Consider the following 15,251-nt stretch of genomic DNA (forward strand, 5'->3'; position numbering starts at 1 on the left):
TGTCTCAGTGAATATGGGGGAAGTGCCTCAGTGATTATGGGGAAGTGCCTCAGTGAATATGGGGGAAGTGCCTCAGTGGTTATGGGTAAGTGTCTCAGTGAATATGGGGGAAGTGCCTCAGTGAATATGGGGGAAGTGCCTCAGTGATTGTGGGGAAGTGCCTCAGTGAATATGGGGGAAGTGCCTCAGTGGTTATGGGAAGTGCCTCAGTGGTTAGGGGGAAGTGCCTCAGTGGTTAGGGGGAAGTGCCTCAGTGATTATGAGGGAAGTGCCTCAGTGATTATGGGAAGTGCCTCAGTGATTATGGGAAGTGCCTCAGTGGTTAGGGGGAAGTGCCTCAGTGATTATGAGGGAAGTGTCTCAGTGATTTTGGGGAAGTGTCTCAGTGATTGCCTCAGGAACTAATGAATTGTTCTGTTGTATTCTCATGAATATTGGATCAGCCAGCAGAATGATTGCCTAAATAATTTGTAGATGACAGGTGTTCTTTTTAGATTCTTTTGTCAGTCTAAATAAAAATACAGTTAAACTGACAATACTTTTTATAACAAAGAGCCCTATTTGGTTACACTGAATATTTCTTATCTTTTATAACATTTACCAGCTTGTTTTATGACCTATGACAGCAAACAATACACAATGGCATCTATATACGTATGCGTGTACAGATATCGTGTGGTAATTATTAATTCCATGCAATCTTGTCATGTGACTACAGGGTAAAGGACAAGAGCTATTAGAATCATGTGATAGCAGGTGTGATATCAACACTCAGGTGAACGTTGACGTAATTAGATTATGTGATGGCTTACCAAGTGGGTATAAGATGTTTACATGTTTTTAGATAAAGATATATTAAAGTTTAATAGTGGAATTAAATCTATACATTCAGATATAGAGTTCAGTTATCCGATCAAGGGGTGTAAAGTTCAGTGTGATGTGTTAAACATCAACCAAAACAATACTGATGTATTTATTTGCTCTATTCAAATAATAGTCAAGGGGTATAGGGTTACCCTGTGGTGGAGAGCTAGTGACCTAGTTCATAGAGAAGGGTGTGACACAAATCGTTATAAAACTGGGGTACCGTATATACTCGAGTATAAGCCCACCCGGATACAAGCTGAGGCACCTAATTTTACCACAAAAACCTTTGAAAACTTATTGACTCAAGTATAAGCCTAGGGTGGGAAATGACTTGGCTTCTTTTAATAAACTCAGGCTCCCAAAATGTCTCCAAATGTACCAAAAAATCAGCAACCATATTAGTAAGGTGTATATAGCGTGTGTGTATATAGTGTATGTAGCGTTCACATGAGATAGTAGATGCCACAATTTGGAAAATATTGGAGAGGATATGTTTGTCATTAATAATTACTAGATAAACTGCTCACCCTAGGTACTGCGCCTGTCTCCTACTAGGCTATCTTTAGGACAGTACACACATCTTGCATCTCTTTAACATTGACGAGGAGCTCTGGATGTGTCCCCCTGTGTTTACTCTCCTCTGTGCCTGGTAGGGAGGGAGGGATTTTCTTCAGCCCCTAACTTCTGGCATTTGGAATGCAAGTTTGCATGTAATAAAATCAATGAAATGCATTTTATTATTATTTATACTTTTTTTATTTATAAACCACAATGCAAGGGGTGCAAATTAGTTTTCTGTTTTGCACATAAGTTAAATACTGACTGTTTTTTCACATAGCACACAAATATCAACTTTAAATTTCAGTGTACAAATAAGCTATCAAGTATTTGTGTGCTATATGAAAAAACAGTCAGTATTTAACTTATGTGTAAAACAGAAAACTAATTTGCACCCCTTGCATTGTAACATGGTTTTGTCCAGGAGACTGAAATAAGAATCCTCTTCATTTAAGATCCTTAATGAATCAGGCCCCTTGTCCTTGGTGTGATGGCACCATCTCCCTATCTTATGGAAAAACAATTATGCCCCCTGCTTCAAGCAAGTTGCCCGCTGGCATTTGATTTCCATTTAAAAACGCTAGTTCAAACACCAGTGAAAAGCAAATGCAAATATTTTTGACATTTAGTTGTTTTGCTTGGATTTTGGGGGTTAATAGCTGTCACTCTATTATATTTAATGTGTTTTACTGGTGTTAAATGCATTGAGCGAAGCAGGCAGCATTCAGAAAACCTCAATGCTCCTGAATGCATATAACATTGCAAGTGGGTAAGGCCCACAGGGAACAATGCTATTAACATCCATTTTTTGTTTGCTGTACTAGCAATAAAAACAGCATAGATAGATGCACAGTCTCAGCATGGAAAATGTTTCAAAATGTTGGCAACTGTGTACTGACAACCAAAATCACCTGTCGTCTATCACTGTAAATGAAACCAATGTCTCATCCATGGTATCTACAGCAGGCTTAGTGGTTAGCACTTCAGCCTCACATCACTGGGGTGATGAGTTCGATTCCCGACCATGGCCTTATCTGTGTGGCGTTTATATGTTCTCCCTGTGTTTGCGTGGTTTCCTCCGGGTGCTCCGGTTTCCTCCCACATTTCAAAAACATACTAATAGGTTAATTGGCTGCTATCAAAATTGACCCTAGTCTGTATGTCTGTCTGTATTAGGGAATTTAGACTGTAAGCTCCAATGGGGCAGGGACTGATGTGAGTGAGTTCTCTGTACAGCGCTGCGGAATTAGTAGTGCTATATAAATAAATGATGATGATGTATTAACTACAGCACCTTATACTGCACATGTGCTATAAATACTAGCTCTCCTCATACCCACATTCTTTACCTCTGGCCATTCTCAAGAGACAGTGTTCTTCCAACCATACAATAATAAGGCTAAGGTCAGTGCTTCAGTTGAGGCTTAGAAAGTGTACCTTGGTCCTGACCCCACAATAATAACTCTGAGATGGCGTTACTTGTTTGCGCAATGCAAAGCTTATCAAAGCTTCATGCATTGCAGAACATTGCATATAAATCTATGAGGACTGTGATGCTGCAGGCTATTTGCCTAAACTGAGGAGATTTCTGCCATATCTCCTCCGTTAGGCATGTACTACATATCAACTAAACTTAAAAAAATGCTGTCTGCATCTTTTAAGTGCAAACTTAGCTTGATGCATAGATAGACCCCTCAAACTTTTCTTATGACTTCGAATTCCACTAGAGGGCGATAGTGAGCGCAGTAATCTGAATGTGCGCATTCACGTGTGTTTACTGCTGCATCTAAACAGATGACTGCTGCTGGGTCAGCTGAGGAGTGACGTGTATGTATATGGGAGTCACACTCTGAGCCGACAGTGAGCCGGGTGCACAGTGCTGTACATTGCTCTTACCACCATGGACACGCTGCTAACATGGACCTTATTGCTTTGTTCACTGATACAGCCGGGATCAGCCCTCATCAGGTGAGAGAGCAGCCTGGTTTATGTACACATAACATGCAGATCTGAGATGGTAATAATACAGTCTGCGCATGCTATTGGGACATGGGGGTTCAGGGTTTTTTAAGTTATAGGAGCCCAATTTTATCCAGAAACAGTGAGGGGTGCACTTAGATGGATGGTCAGACTCCAGAGTCTGCATTCCATAAGTCTTGCAGAAATAGTCTTTGCAAGTTCTAGCCAGGGAACCTTTTTTCATGTTGTCTGAAGTGTAGGTCTTTGAAATGCAATCATGCTCTTCAATATGGGAGAGGTTCTACTCAAGAATGTATTGCACTTTTAGTGTAAGCTTCTGACTTGCAGGGTGTGCTGAGACTTGTAGTCCTACAGCAGCAGAATGCAACAGGGAGTCTACTTGTTTGTTTTTTAAGTTGCTGAAGGTGGCGTTTGCAATTTGCATCTCTGCTAGGCATGCATGTCTGCACATGTGGTTGTTTGGTCTGATAATCTTATTAAGAGAATAGGCCGTGTTTATATATCCACCTGTATTCATTATAACTATTTGTAGAATATCAGGTTCAAAAAACTAGGCTTTGTTGGGGCCTTTTTTTTAAAGGGACACTATATCGGCTGTACAATAAGTCATTTTTTTTTTTTCTTGAATTTAAATAAGATATATTTAATTATGTTCTACAGATAACTTTGTACAATATATTTTATTGCTGAAAGAACTGTGGCTACATACTTGTATTGCTTTTGTCTTTATACAGTATTTTAATGGTGAGGATATTAAATCCATGTAAACTATATGTTAAACTTCCCCCTTTCCACTGTTTTAATCTCTCTGCAGAATCCCACTGAAAAAAATGCCAACAATCCGCCACACTTTTGCTAGTTCCTCCGAGAACCTGCAGAAGCTGATAGGAACTAATGGGGAATATTATGCAGGATTTCCTCCCAGCAGAGACCCCACTCCAGAGAAACTGTTAAACTATTTAGATGTAAGTATGCTAATGCTAAGCAGTGCTTAGATGGGTTTTCCAGCTTAAGATGACAACGTATTGGCCTGCACCTGCTATGCTGTGACATTTAGTCAGCATGTTGATTTGTCTTCTTTCCTGCCTGCAATGTTTAACCCATGTGTTTTATATAATCAGACAAGCTGTTTTAGTTTTGCTTTTATAAAGAGCTCAGTTCCCCGACATGGCCAATTTGCGGCAAAAAAAATCCCTTTTTGACGCTGTATTAATATGTTCAAACTGACCCTATCCACCAAAGTGGAGCAAGATGGCGGCATTCGTGAAGATGTGTAAGCTTGGACCAGGCTATAGGTGTAGTTGTGCAGAGTGAGGATGCTCTCTGCCATGTACAGAGTGAGCTTAGTTTTGCAGAGCAGTGCAGAAGACATACTTCATTTTGAGGAGCAAGGTTATTGAAATGAGGCATAGTTTCCTACTCTCACGGAATGACTGGGAGACTCCTGAATTTCTTGGAGTCCTTCCGGACTCCCGGGAGAGCAGGGTAACCTCCTGGATCCCGGTCAGTTTGGTAGGTTCAGTGAAAGGGGTGGGACTTAGTGACGCAATTCATGTGTCATCGTAGCTTTGCCCCCTGTTGGTATAGGGCAGAAATGGTGGTGATCACTTAGGGGGTGGGGCTTAGTGATGCCTACTTTTTCAGTATCGGAAAATCGCAAATACGCATGAGATGAAAAGAGTATATTTTTAGGGATGTTCATTTATTTGCAGAACAATGCACATACATATTCATTGTGAAAAACACACTTCATTTTGCACCTACTCAGGGCTGGAAGAGAACGGATATCATCCTGTACATTAGAGCCTACACTTGCTCTTGACCTGAAAATTATCTTTGCCCAATGTAAATAAGACAACCCCCTTTAAACTCAGGAGTGCCACGTATTATAAAGGGGGTCTTGATTTTTCCCTCAATCTTATTTAATTTAAGCCATAAATGAGGCTAGTATGAAAGACCAAAACGTTTATTTTAATAAAAAGATTAGTAGCAGGTTGGACTTTGTTACACTTAGGGAGGAATTCAGTTAGCCGTGAAGTGTCCGGTACGTCTGTGAGACCCTTCGTAGCAGAGATTCAACAGAAATTTCTGCTTCTTTTTCGAAATAGTAGTAGATGGGCGGCCAGTTTAGGTGCCACTCAGCATCGGTGCTAACCCAGGAGTGTTTACCAGTGTGCTTCACAAATGAAATCTTAGAGGAAAGCTAGAAAGAGGTGGCAATATTAGTACAAGTTACAAGAAGGGATAAGTTAAAAGATAATAATTACTTGAGGTTAGAAAACCGTTTAAGCGCTTAGTCAGGCAGTTACTTGGGGAATGTGGCAGTGACTTGCAGTTTGTGCAACATTGATAGCAGTTACTGAAGCATGTAAATAATAACAAAGCTTCTATACTATTGTGGCCAACGGTACACATTTAAAATGTTGGTTGCCAGCTGACATTGGAGGCAGCCATTTTGTGGGCTGATCCAATGTTTTTGAGAATTTAACACATCCATTCACTAGGCACTAATAACAGCAATACCTTAGTGATGTCACTAGGAACTATGGAGGCCGCCATCTTATGGACTGAACCCCACAGTGTAGTAGACATGTACACCTTAAGTACAGTTTTTTTTTTTTGCACAGACATTTTAAACAGAATGCGGTCCCCATTTTCTAGTACATAGTCATCCTCTGAGGCAGCTTCTAAATTAGTTAAGCAGTATGTGTTTTGTGTAGTATCGAATGCAATATAATACGGTCATATCCTGATTTGTCTTGTTATGAAATGTTAAGATGACTTTTTTATTTTTTTCATGATTTTTGCCATGGTTTCTGATTGTGTAGATCTTATAAAACTTTCCACTAAGCATGTCTTGCATTATAGTAATACACTGTATTTCTATTATTGAACCACTTTTTCATAAGTGCTTGCTTGTAAGGTATCTAGACAAATGGTATGAATGGAGAATACACTGTCGCTCAATACAAAATATACAGAAGTATACATATGTCACTACTCAGGGATTCATTGTTGTTAATAAAACAGTTTAATCTGGTTTAAAAAAACAAACAAAACAAAGACAAACCTGCAGAATAAGATTTACCTCAAGTGGTCCAACACATCAGAAAATGTACCAGCAGTTAAACTCCACTATTTATTTACTACCTACATGTAAAATACTTTAATGAAAAGACATAATTCTTGGGGTTATGGAAGCCCTTACCTGGTGGCTTTTTATATAGCAGATACAGGCACAATTTCAGTTGACAGGGTTCACTTACTTATTTTAGCAAAAATGCATTACTGCAGAGCAAGCAAATGGCTTTTGTCTGTTTTATTCAGGTTAGAATAACTTGTTACAATAACATACCAGACAATTACATTGTCTGGTATTTATTGTTGGATGCAAAATGTGCACATACAATGAGTCCCGTGTAACGTCTGTCAGGGGAATCCTTTACTAATGTCATTGGTTTGAGCTGTTAGTGTTTCCTCTAACAGGTCGTGGAGGTAGTGATGGAGACTATTTTTAATTGATCTATTTAGTAGATGAACCAGTATTAAAAAAAAAAAAAAACTAGAACCACCAGGGAGAGGCTTCCGTTGGGTTCGTTATTGAAGTCAGGCATCTAATACCACTTTCAGATAGCCACCACAGCAATATCCCGCGTATATGAGCCTGGGATATTGCCGGGGGGACGGGCACCCAGGCAAATACCTGGGTAGACCGTGTTCACACTGAACTGTTTGGCTCCTCTTGTGGTGATGATATTTTTTAATAACTTTACAATGGTGTTTGGTGAGACCAGGGTTATTCCCGGGCCGGACTCGGGAATAATCCTCCAAAAGACCTGGGATGTCGGGGCTCGCCCCAGCTAAAACCTGGGTCTTTTAGACAGTGTGAATGGGGTATTACATGCATTCTTAAAGGCCTCTCAGTGCTGCTGGGCCAGATGAAATGTAAAGGAATATTTTGTACAAAAGCGCTTCTGACAAGCGTTTGCTTCATGACAATTACAATGTTTCCTGCAGAGTTCAGGAGCATTACAGCTTGGTAACTATAGTACACTATGCTGTGGGGAGATTCGGAAACCTTGCTTTGAATGCTCTGTTAAAAGAGAAGGCAAAGTATAAGGTTTTGTTGGCCTTTAACAGACCATGATGCATAGGGCTTTAGAGACTACATCATTGATCGTATAACCCCATAATGTTTTGTTTCTGCGCATTATTAAAACGGACCTGAATGACCTTCACTCTCTCTTTCCCATCTGACAGGCACAGTATTATGGTGAAATTGGCATCGGGACCCCTCCTCAGTCCTTTATGGTGGTGTTTGATACCGGTTCATCTAATCTCTGGGTGCCGTCCATTCACTGCTCCCTGCTAGACATCGCCTGCTGTGAGTACATTCAAATATCGTTTTGGGAGATCTTGGGCGATATCTGACTTGCAGGGGTACAAATATCAAACGCCACAATTGTTATTAATTTATTTCTATGACTTCTATGCATGTGTCAAAAGCCTAACGTCATTTTCTGAGAAAGTTACCTGTTGAAAATGTCAAATTTCAGACATTCTAAATAATCCCCTCAGAACAGGGCATTACTAGCCAATAACACAAGAACAACGCAGGAAATTGCACCTCCCCCTTTATATTTATGTCGTTTTATTGACCTTACTATATTCATTTTGTATTTGATTGTGGTTTCTGGCTATGAAGTAAAATTAATCGTCCTGTCGGTTAAAATATTTTTCTTCCCCATATTTATTTTGTTAAGGGGAAATACATTTTTGTAATCTTTACATCTGTCTTCCACTTCTCACTGAGAAATTACCTAATTGTGTCTTTTGTTTTGTGTGGGGTTTTTGTTTTGTTTTGTTTTTTTCTAACACATGAATGTTACTGGAAAATAAAGCCATAGTTTTTCTGTTTGCTACATAATACCCAGGCTTTTTTTATAGTGAGTTGCTAGTCTGTGCTTTAAGATGGAGCAGGTAATTGCTGGGAAACTAATGCCTTTTTGGGTGGTTCCTGTTTTAAGTATTAGGTGTTCGCTTTTGATTAGAAACCTATGAGTCATTACAATGATTCACATTGGTCATCCACTTATGTTAAACAAAAACTAGATATGCTCACTGACCCCCGTGAACTGGTTTTGGTTTCGGTTTTGGATCTGGACTAGCTTCGTATTTTTGATTTGTCAAAACCGCCCTTGTGATTTTTTTTTTTTTTTTTTTTTTTTGTTCCTACATTATTATTAACCTCACTAACACTAATTTCAAGTCATTTGCAGACAATTTTGACCACCTCACAGGTCCCAATATTATTTTCATACACTTTCGGACAAATACTGCAGCGACCTGGCTGGGTGGTAAGCGACAGAGCAATGACACAAACACACGGCAGTTCCTAGCACATCTAGGACACATTGGCACACAGCAGTGGCAGAAAAGAAAATGGGGGTCCGCCCTGCCTCCCACCCCCCGCTCTGTTGGATCTTAAAACGGAATTCAAAACTCTCGAGACGACGACGTCACAATGATGTTTTCAATTACGAGGGCACGCGACAGTACCAAGCTGAACCCCTAAGTTTGGGTGTGTTTGGTTCTCGAGGAACCGAGCCTGAGCATCTCTAACAAAAACCATAAAGGACTAGTAACAATAGTACAAAAAAACTTTTTAATTCAACCAAAAGCCAAAATCAACATTGGCCATAAAATCGCCATCTGCAACATTCGTCTCTTATGTAAACTGGGGGCTGTAAAATTTGGTTTGAACTAAATTGCATAATTTGGGGTAGGGTTAGTGGCATGTCTGTGTACAGAAGCACACACAAAGTATTTTGAAGCCAAACTGAAGTGATTAACCACGTCTTTCTATAACAGTGCTGCACCACAAGTATGACTCTTCCAAATCATCCTCCTATATAAAGAATGGTACAGATTTCTCCATTCAATATGGCAGCGGGAGCCTGTCCGGATACATCAGCCAGGATACTGTAATGGTAAGAGTTATTGTCTTGTGCAGAACCAAACCTTCCTCTCTGCAAGTTGTGTTAATGTGGTTGGTAAAGTAGATGTATTGTTTAGACACTGTGCAGACAGTCTTTTTGTGATAAGAACCTGTATTAAGCTTATGGCTTTTCTATGCACTAATGCAGCACACAAGATGGCTGCCTCCGCTGTGGGTGGGGAACGCTTCCACTTTTACACTGCTCCTCTGGACAGTCCTGGTTCAGTGAAATGTGCTCTCTCCTCTTCATTCAGATTGGAAATATTGCTGTTAAGGGACAGCTTTTTGCAGAGGCCGTAAAGCAACCTGGTATCGTATTTGTGGCGGCAAAGTTTGATGGTATTTTGGGCATGGCGTATCCACGAATCTCTGTGGACGGAGCCCCTACCGTGTTTGATGATATCATGCAGCAGAAACTCATTGATAACAACGAATTCTCCTTTTACCTGAACAGGTGAGAATCAGCAAACCGTGAATTTTTTTTTTTTTTTGGGGGGGGGGGGGGTTTACCGTTTAATATAAAATGCATTATTCCAACCCCATGTTGGATTTACGCAGGTGGCCTCCAGGTCACAAAATACATAATTTTGAACTGTTTGATGCCTGTATAAAGTAATTTTTTTGGGATAAGAGTTGCCTGGTAAACGAGCACTAAAAGTTACTTCAGAAATATGGTTTGGTTGGGATACTGGTAAATGATCTAAATGGGTTATTGTGTTTTAATTACGTTTGTCAAATTCAATTTGGTCAATTATGAAGGAAAAATATTTGCTTCATGACCAGCACCCCAAACCCCCTTTTATACTGTGTCACTGGATTCACCCCGATGTTTTGCCACAAGTCTAAAAAGTATCGCAAATTTCTCATTGTTCCAGTAGTTTGGTCGCGCTGGCTCACTGTACTTTCCACATGTCCCGCTAAATCCTCACTTCACATAATGTGCAGAGAAGTCTTATTGGGTTGAGTGGTGCTGAGTGGGTGTGAATTAAGTATATGTGTCCTTAACAATAGTCAATGCCTGTAACTATCCGTTCCCTTATACTGTTGTAATAGTTGTGTCCCATGATCCTCACTCTAGGAACCCAGAATCCCAGCCTGGTGGGGAACTGTTACTTGGAGGCACCGACCCGAAATATTACTCAGGAGACTTCAACTACTTAAACGTGACCCGCAAGGCGTACTGGCAGATTCGTATGGACCAGTAAGTTGTTGCAGGCTGGCCATCTACTTGGTGATATAACTGATTTATACACTGCATGTCTGTCCTCCAAGGAAGACTGGCTGAGGGTGGCTGTGTTCTGAGAAAAATGGTTGTGTTTGCAGTACTTTGTCACAGCATTGGTGACATGACCCACAAACCTAACTGTTACACTCGCTGGATATAGTCATTTTTATTTATCTTGTATGATATTCATAAGGTGATGCCATCGTGGCACCATGACCCGCCCCCTACTCTGCAATTCGCAGCGTCGGGGGGAGACAGAGCCATGATGACGCAACTGTATTCAAGCCCCGCCCACTAGTGAAGTAGGTGGGATCCAGGAGGGTGCACTGCTCTTCTAGAACTCCTGGAAACTGACATTCCGGGAGACTAGGCAAGTATGAATTAAAGGGGTATAAATAAAAAAAAAACAGTTTGGGGAGCCACTGAAAGCTGCTATACAGTTTTACAAATTGCTCCTTACCCCTAGCCGGAGCTGGTTGTTAACCGGGGCTGTGAGAAATGAGCATAACCAGCACTGGGGTTCAGGCTGGGGTGGAACGGCACGTTGGTAAAACTAATCAGAAGATGGTAGTGCCGTCTTATTCACAAGTACAAGGAAGGAGTTATGTTTTGAACACCTATGAATTCAAGCCACTAAACTGAAGATGTAATTTGATTTGAATTAATAATATCCACAAAATGTTTATGAAGATTCCTCAGATTATTAGAGCTTTGGATGAGACAATATTTTGGATTAAATATTTCTGATTAAATGTTCATGGGTGAACATTTAATCCGAAATACTAGTATGTCCAAGCATACTGCAGAAGATGTTTGATATTTTGTTGATGGATAATGGATGGTAATCGCTATACCGGTTGCATATGATAAATACACTAACGTACGCATGTAATTTAAAAAGCGGTGGAACCGTGACTGTTTACACCACCCTGGTTTGTTGATCATAAAACTCATTGCTTTGCATTTTATCCCTCTTTTGTGACTTGGGGCTAGATTTACTAAGCTGTGGGGATGTTGCCTATAGCAACCAATCAGATTCTAGCTGTCATTTTGTAGAAGGTACTAAATAAATGATAGCTAGAATCTGATTGGTTGCCATAGGCAACATCCCCACTTTTTCAAACCCGCAGTTTAGTAAATATACCTCCCTAAGTATGTTTTGTTCTACACTGAAACACTGGCAGCCATTTTTCTTAGCTGTATGTTTGTGTAAAACCTTCTAACATGACCCATTTTACCCAACACGAAGAATAATCACACAACCAAAACAAAATACTGTCTCTGCCATTAATGCCAATTTTATTGGCTGTACTAATCTACCCGCAGCTTAGTAAATCTAGCCCCAGGTATCATGAGAGGAGGTTGACACAAGTAGTACTGTGTTTCCTGAGGAAAGTCTTTCCCTGGCAGATTAAGTGTTGGCGAGCAGCTCACGCTGTGTAAAGGCGGCTGTGAGGCGATTGTGGACACAGGAACCTCGTTGATCATCGGCCCAGTGGAAGAGGTGACTGCCATACAGAAGGCAATTGGAGCCATCCCGCTGATTCACGGAGAGGTGAGTTCTGATTGTCTAAATGAAAACGTCCATCCCAAATATGAATGAAACATACATGTTAGTAGTATGTATTAGATAGTGTATATATTGTGCATGGCTTGGCCATTGCAAGATGTTATTAGACACTTACTACTTCTATACACACTTTCTAGTACTTTTCATTGTGGTATTTAGATTATGCCCACTCCAGTTCTCTACTAATTAAATAATATACGAATAACCACATAAGTCTCTGTATCAAGGCTTTGTAACTTACAGAAAACCCACAGTAACAGTATAAATGTATGTGTATATAATATTTTACTCACAATAACTTAGAACATATAGACAGTACATATAAACATGGTACACATATAACCTAAAATCATTCAAATAAATGACCAATATGATGGTTTCCAGTTCACCAAGGTCCTGACTTCAGTGCCTGTTGTGTATATTTATGAGTGGTGACTTTGATATGTATATATTATTATTCTGCTCTCTTGGGGACGTATATAAGAATGTCGGGGCAGTGTGTCTGATACGAGGCAGTGGTCAATTGCGTTAAACAGCACAGGGGGGGAGCAGCAAGACTGCAGAGTGACCCGAAGATCGTCCCCCCGTCCTCCCCCCCCCCCCCCCCAGGATTGAATGACTAATGCCACTTTCAGATGACGTTGGCCATCGGGGTCAAACTCCGAAAAAGCTCAGGTTTTCATAGCTTGATAAAATAGCCCACAGCATAGTTCCCGTTGAGTATTATGATTGCTGGCTTGGGCGGTACTCTGCCTGAAGTGGGAGATATCTCCAATCTCCCCTGCATTTAGGCTGGACTTAAATTAACATTTTACTTAAATGCCTACACCATGTGAAGTAAGATGTTGTTTTAGGGATTCATAAATAGACCCCTTAGTGTGCTCTTTTCCTCTGTGTGTAATAGTATAGCTTGGTTGTGGAGAGTATAGTAGCTTAGTATAGCATTATTGCTTGGTAGTTTAGAGTACAGTTTAATAGTGTGTGTAATAAATATATGTGTGTGTGTGTGGGTATATATATATATATATATATATATATATATATATATATATATATATATATATATATATATATATATATATATATATATATATTATAAATTTTCGCTTACTTGGCTGTAAGTCGTGAGTGATTACAAAGTGATATAATGCTCTTTCTCCAGGTGTGTAGTGGGAGCTGTATTATGTAACTGGACACAGACAATTCCCATAGACATGTACATTGTACCTGGAATTAAGATTCCAGAATCCTTGACTGTCTTGGTCATGTGAACTGGATGTAGGTTTCTAAATATGAAACAGAATAGATGACGATGTTTACGTTCTTTTACAGCCACTCCTGACCAGCTCGAGTCAGTTTTGTCTTGTGTTTGTGTTGCCTATATACAAAAAGCTGTATTGTGTTTGTTCCAAGTTCATGTTGATATGAAGAACTGTTAATGATGTGCCTAGTTCGGTGTTGTTCTAAGGTGAAGGGTTGTTACTATTACTTTACTGTATGATTTGAGGGTAATGTCTGTGCCATCTGCAAAGAATATTGTGTAATAACTGTTTCTCTTGTAGTATATGGTGTTGTGTGATAAAATCCCCTCCCTGCCTGTTGTGACGTTCAAGTTTGGAGGACTGGACTACAGCCTGACCGGAGATCAGTATGTGCTGAAGGTGAGTACATGAGTGTTGTGTAGATGTGAGGGCTGGCGTTACGTGGGAGGTTGCTGGGTGGCATGGTCACATTGTATGGATGTTGGCACCTGTGACTGATGTAGTTGGGAGAATTGCATGCACATGTATGTAATAAAAGATAACAATATAAGCAGGGGATATTCCTGTCTTCTAACGCTAACCTTCGTCTGTCCAGGTGACTCAGTTTGGCCGCACAATCTGCCTCAGTGGCTTCATGGGTCTGGACATTCCTCCTCCCGCCGGACCACTCTGGATAATCGGAGATGTCTTCATTGGCCAGTATTACACAGTGTTTGACCGGGCTAATGACCGCGTGGGATTTGCCAAAGCCAAGTAATCTCTGCAGTGTTTGTTCCCATTCCTGGACTTGTCATCACAACAAACTCTAATCCATATAGTCCCTACACAGCCCACCCACGGGAGCTTATTTCTCTCCCTCCTCCATAACCACAATGGGTGACACTATTCAGCGGAGCCCTTGTTGGTGTCAGAGTTAAAGGTACCTGCTCACCCGTATATACCTTACTCTCTACAGTTATCATTCTGCTATGGGGTGTTAACACTTGTAACTGTGAGCTGCTATCCAGTGGGAGACTCTTCACAGATTTCCGTTCTCTGTTAGGCAAGATAGTTTTATGTCCATAAATATTTAATTTGTTTCTGCTAAAGTCCACAGCTGTATTAGCTGGAGGTGAGGAGCTGATTTCATGCTCTTTCATTAGAGATGAAAATAAGTCACTAGATGACCAAAGTCTATCATACGATCATCTGGTTTAATTCTAGTATGGGTGTTTGTTTTTTTAGTAGACTGTTAGTGTGGCATCTTTTTCTAAGCACAGAATGATTAATGGCACTTAGCCCATTTTCTGGTACATTCTCCAGCAAATGAAAAGAGGTTTTTGTGTTTTTCTTTTTTTTCTGTTCTATTATGTCTGCTGTATAATAACGCTAATATGTTGTAGTAATATAATGAATAATATATATTGAATAATTGAATCTACATACAATACAATAGCCTATAGTCTTCCATATTTTGTGTGTTGGGATTTCTAGGAAAAAATCGTATTCTTTCCTCCTTGTAACCAAACTCCATTGATTTTGTCTTTTTGTTTACTGTAAAGCTTGATCTGCTTATGGGGATTACAGTTTTAGTTTAAGTGAATAAAAATGAACAATACAAGGTAGATGATGATAAATGCACAATAGATTCTGTCTGATATTTATGTTCGATAGTGGGATTACAATCCCTTTGCTTTTGCAGCATACATTCTAAAATCCTTCTCCCCTTTCACAAGATCTGTGTCTGGAAATACAGGGAAATGTTCATTGTTGGAGTCTTATGTAAATTTCAGGAATTAAAGTATTTTTTTT

General features: G+C 40.0%; 1 protein-coding gene across 1 annotated transcript in view; it reads left to right on the top strand.

The window, feature by feature from the left end:
* Window positions 1-15,251, top strand: part of LOC142103748 (cathepsin D-like) — a 147,488-nt gene extending 132,237 nt beyond the window's left edge. The window contains exons 2-10 of the mRNA XM_075187921.1: window positions 3,280-3,393; window positions 4,220-4,370; window positions 7,666-7,789; window positions 9,277-9,395; window positions 9,658-9,857; window positions 10,482-10,604; window positions 12,039-12,183; window positions 13,761-13,859; window positions 14,056-15,251. Of these exons, the coding sequence (XP_075044022.1) occupies window positions 3,326-3,393; window positions 4,220-4,370; window positions 7,666-7,789; window positions 9,277-9,395; window positions 9,658-9,857; window positions 10,482-10,604; window positions 12,039-12,183; window positions 13,761-13,859; window positions 14,056-14,217 (1,191 nt within the window). The 5' untranslated portion in view covers window positions 3,280-3,325 and the 3' untranslated portion in view covers window positions 14,218-15,251. The remainder of the gene's footprint in view (window positions 1-3,279; window positions 3,394-4,219; window positions 4,371-7,665; window positions 7,790-9,276; window positions 9,396-9,657; window positions 9,858-10,481; window positions 10,605-12,038; window positions 12,184-13,760; window positions 13,860-14,055) is intronic.

The sequence above is a fragment of the Mixophyes fleayi genome, chromosome 10 (genome assembly GCF_038048845.1).
Source record: "Mixophyes fleayi isolate aMixFle1 chromosome 10, aMixFle1.hap1, whole genome shotgun sequence".
Taxonomy (NCBI): Eukaryota; Metazoa; Chordata; class Amphibia; order Anura; family Limnodynastidae; genus Mixophyes; species Mixophyes fleayi.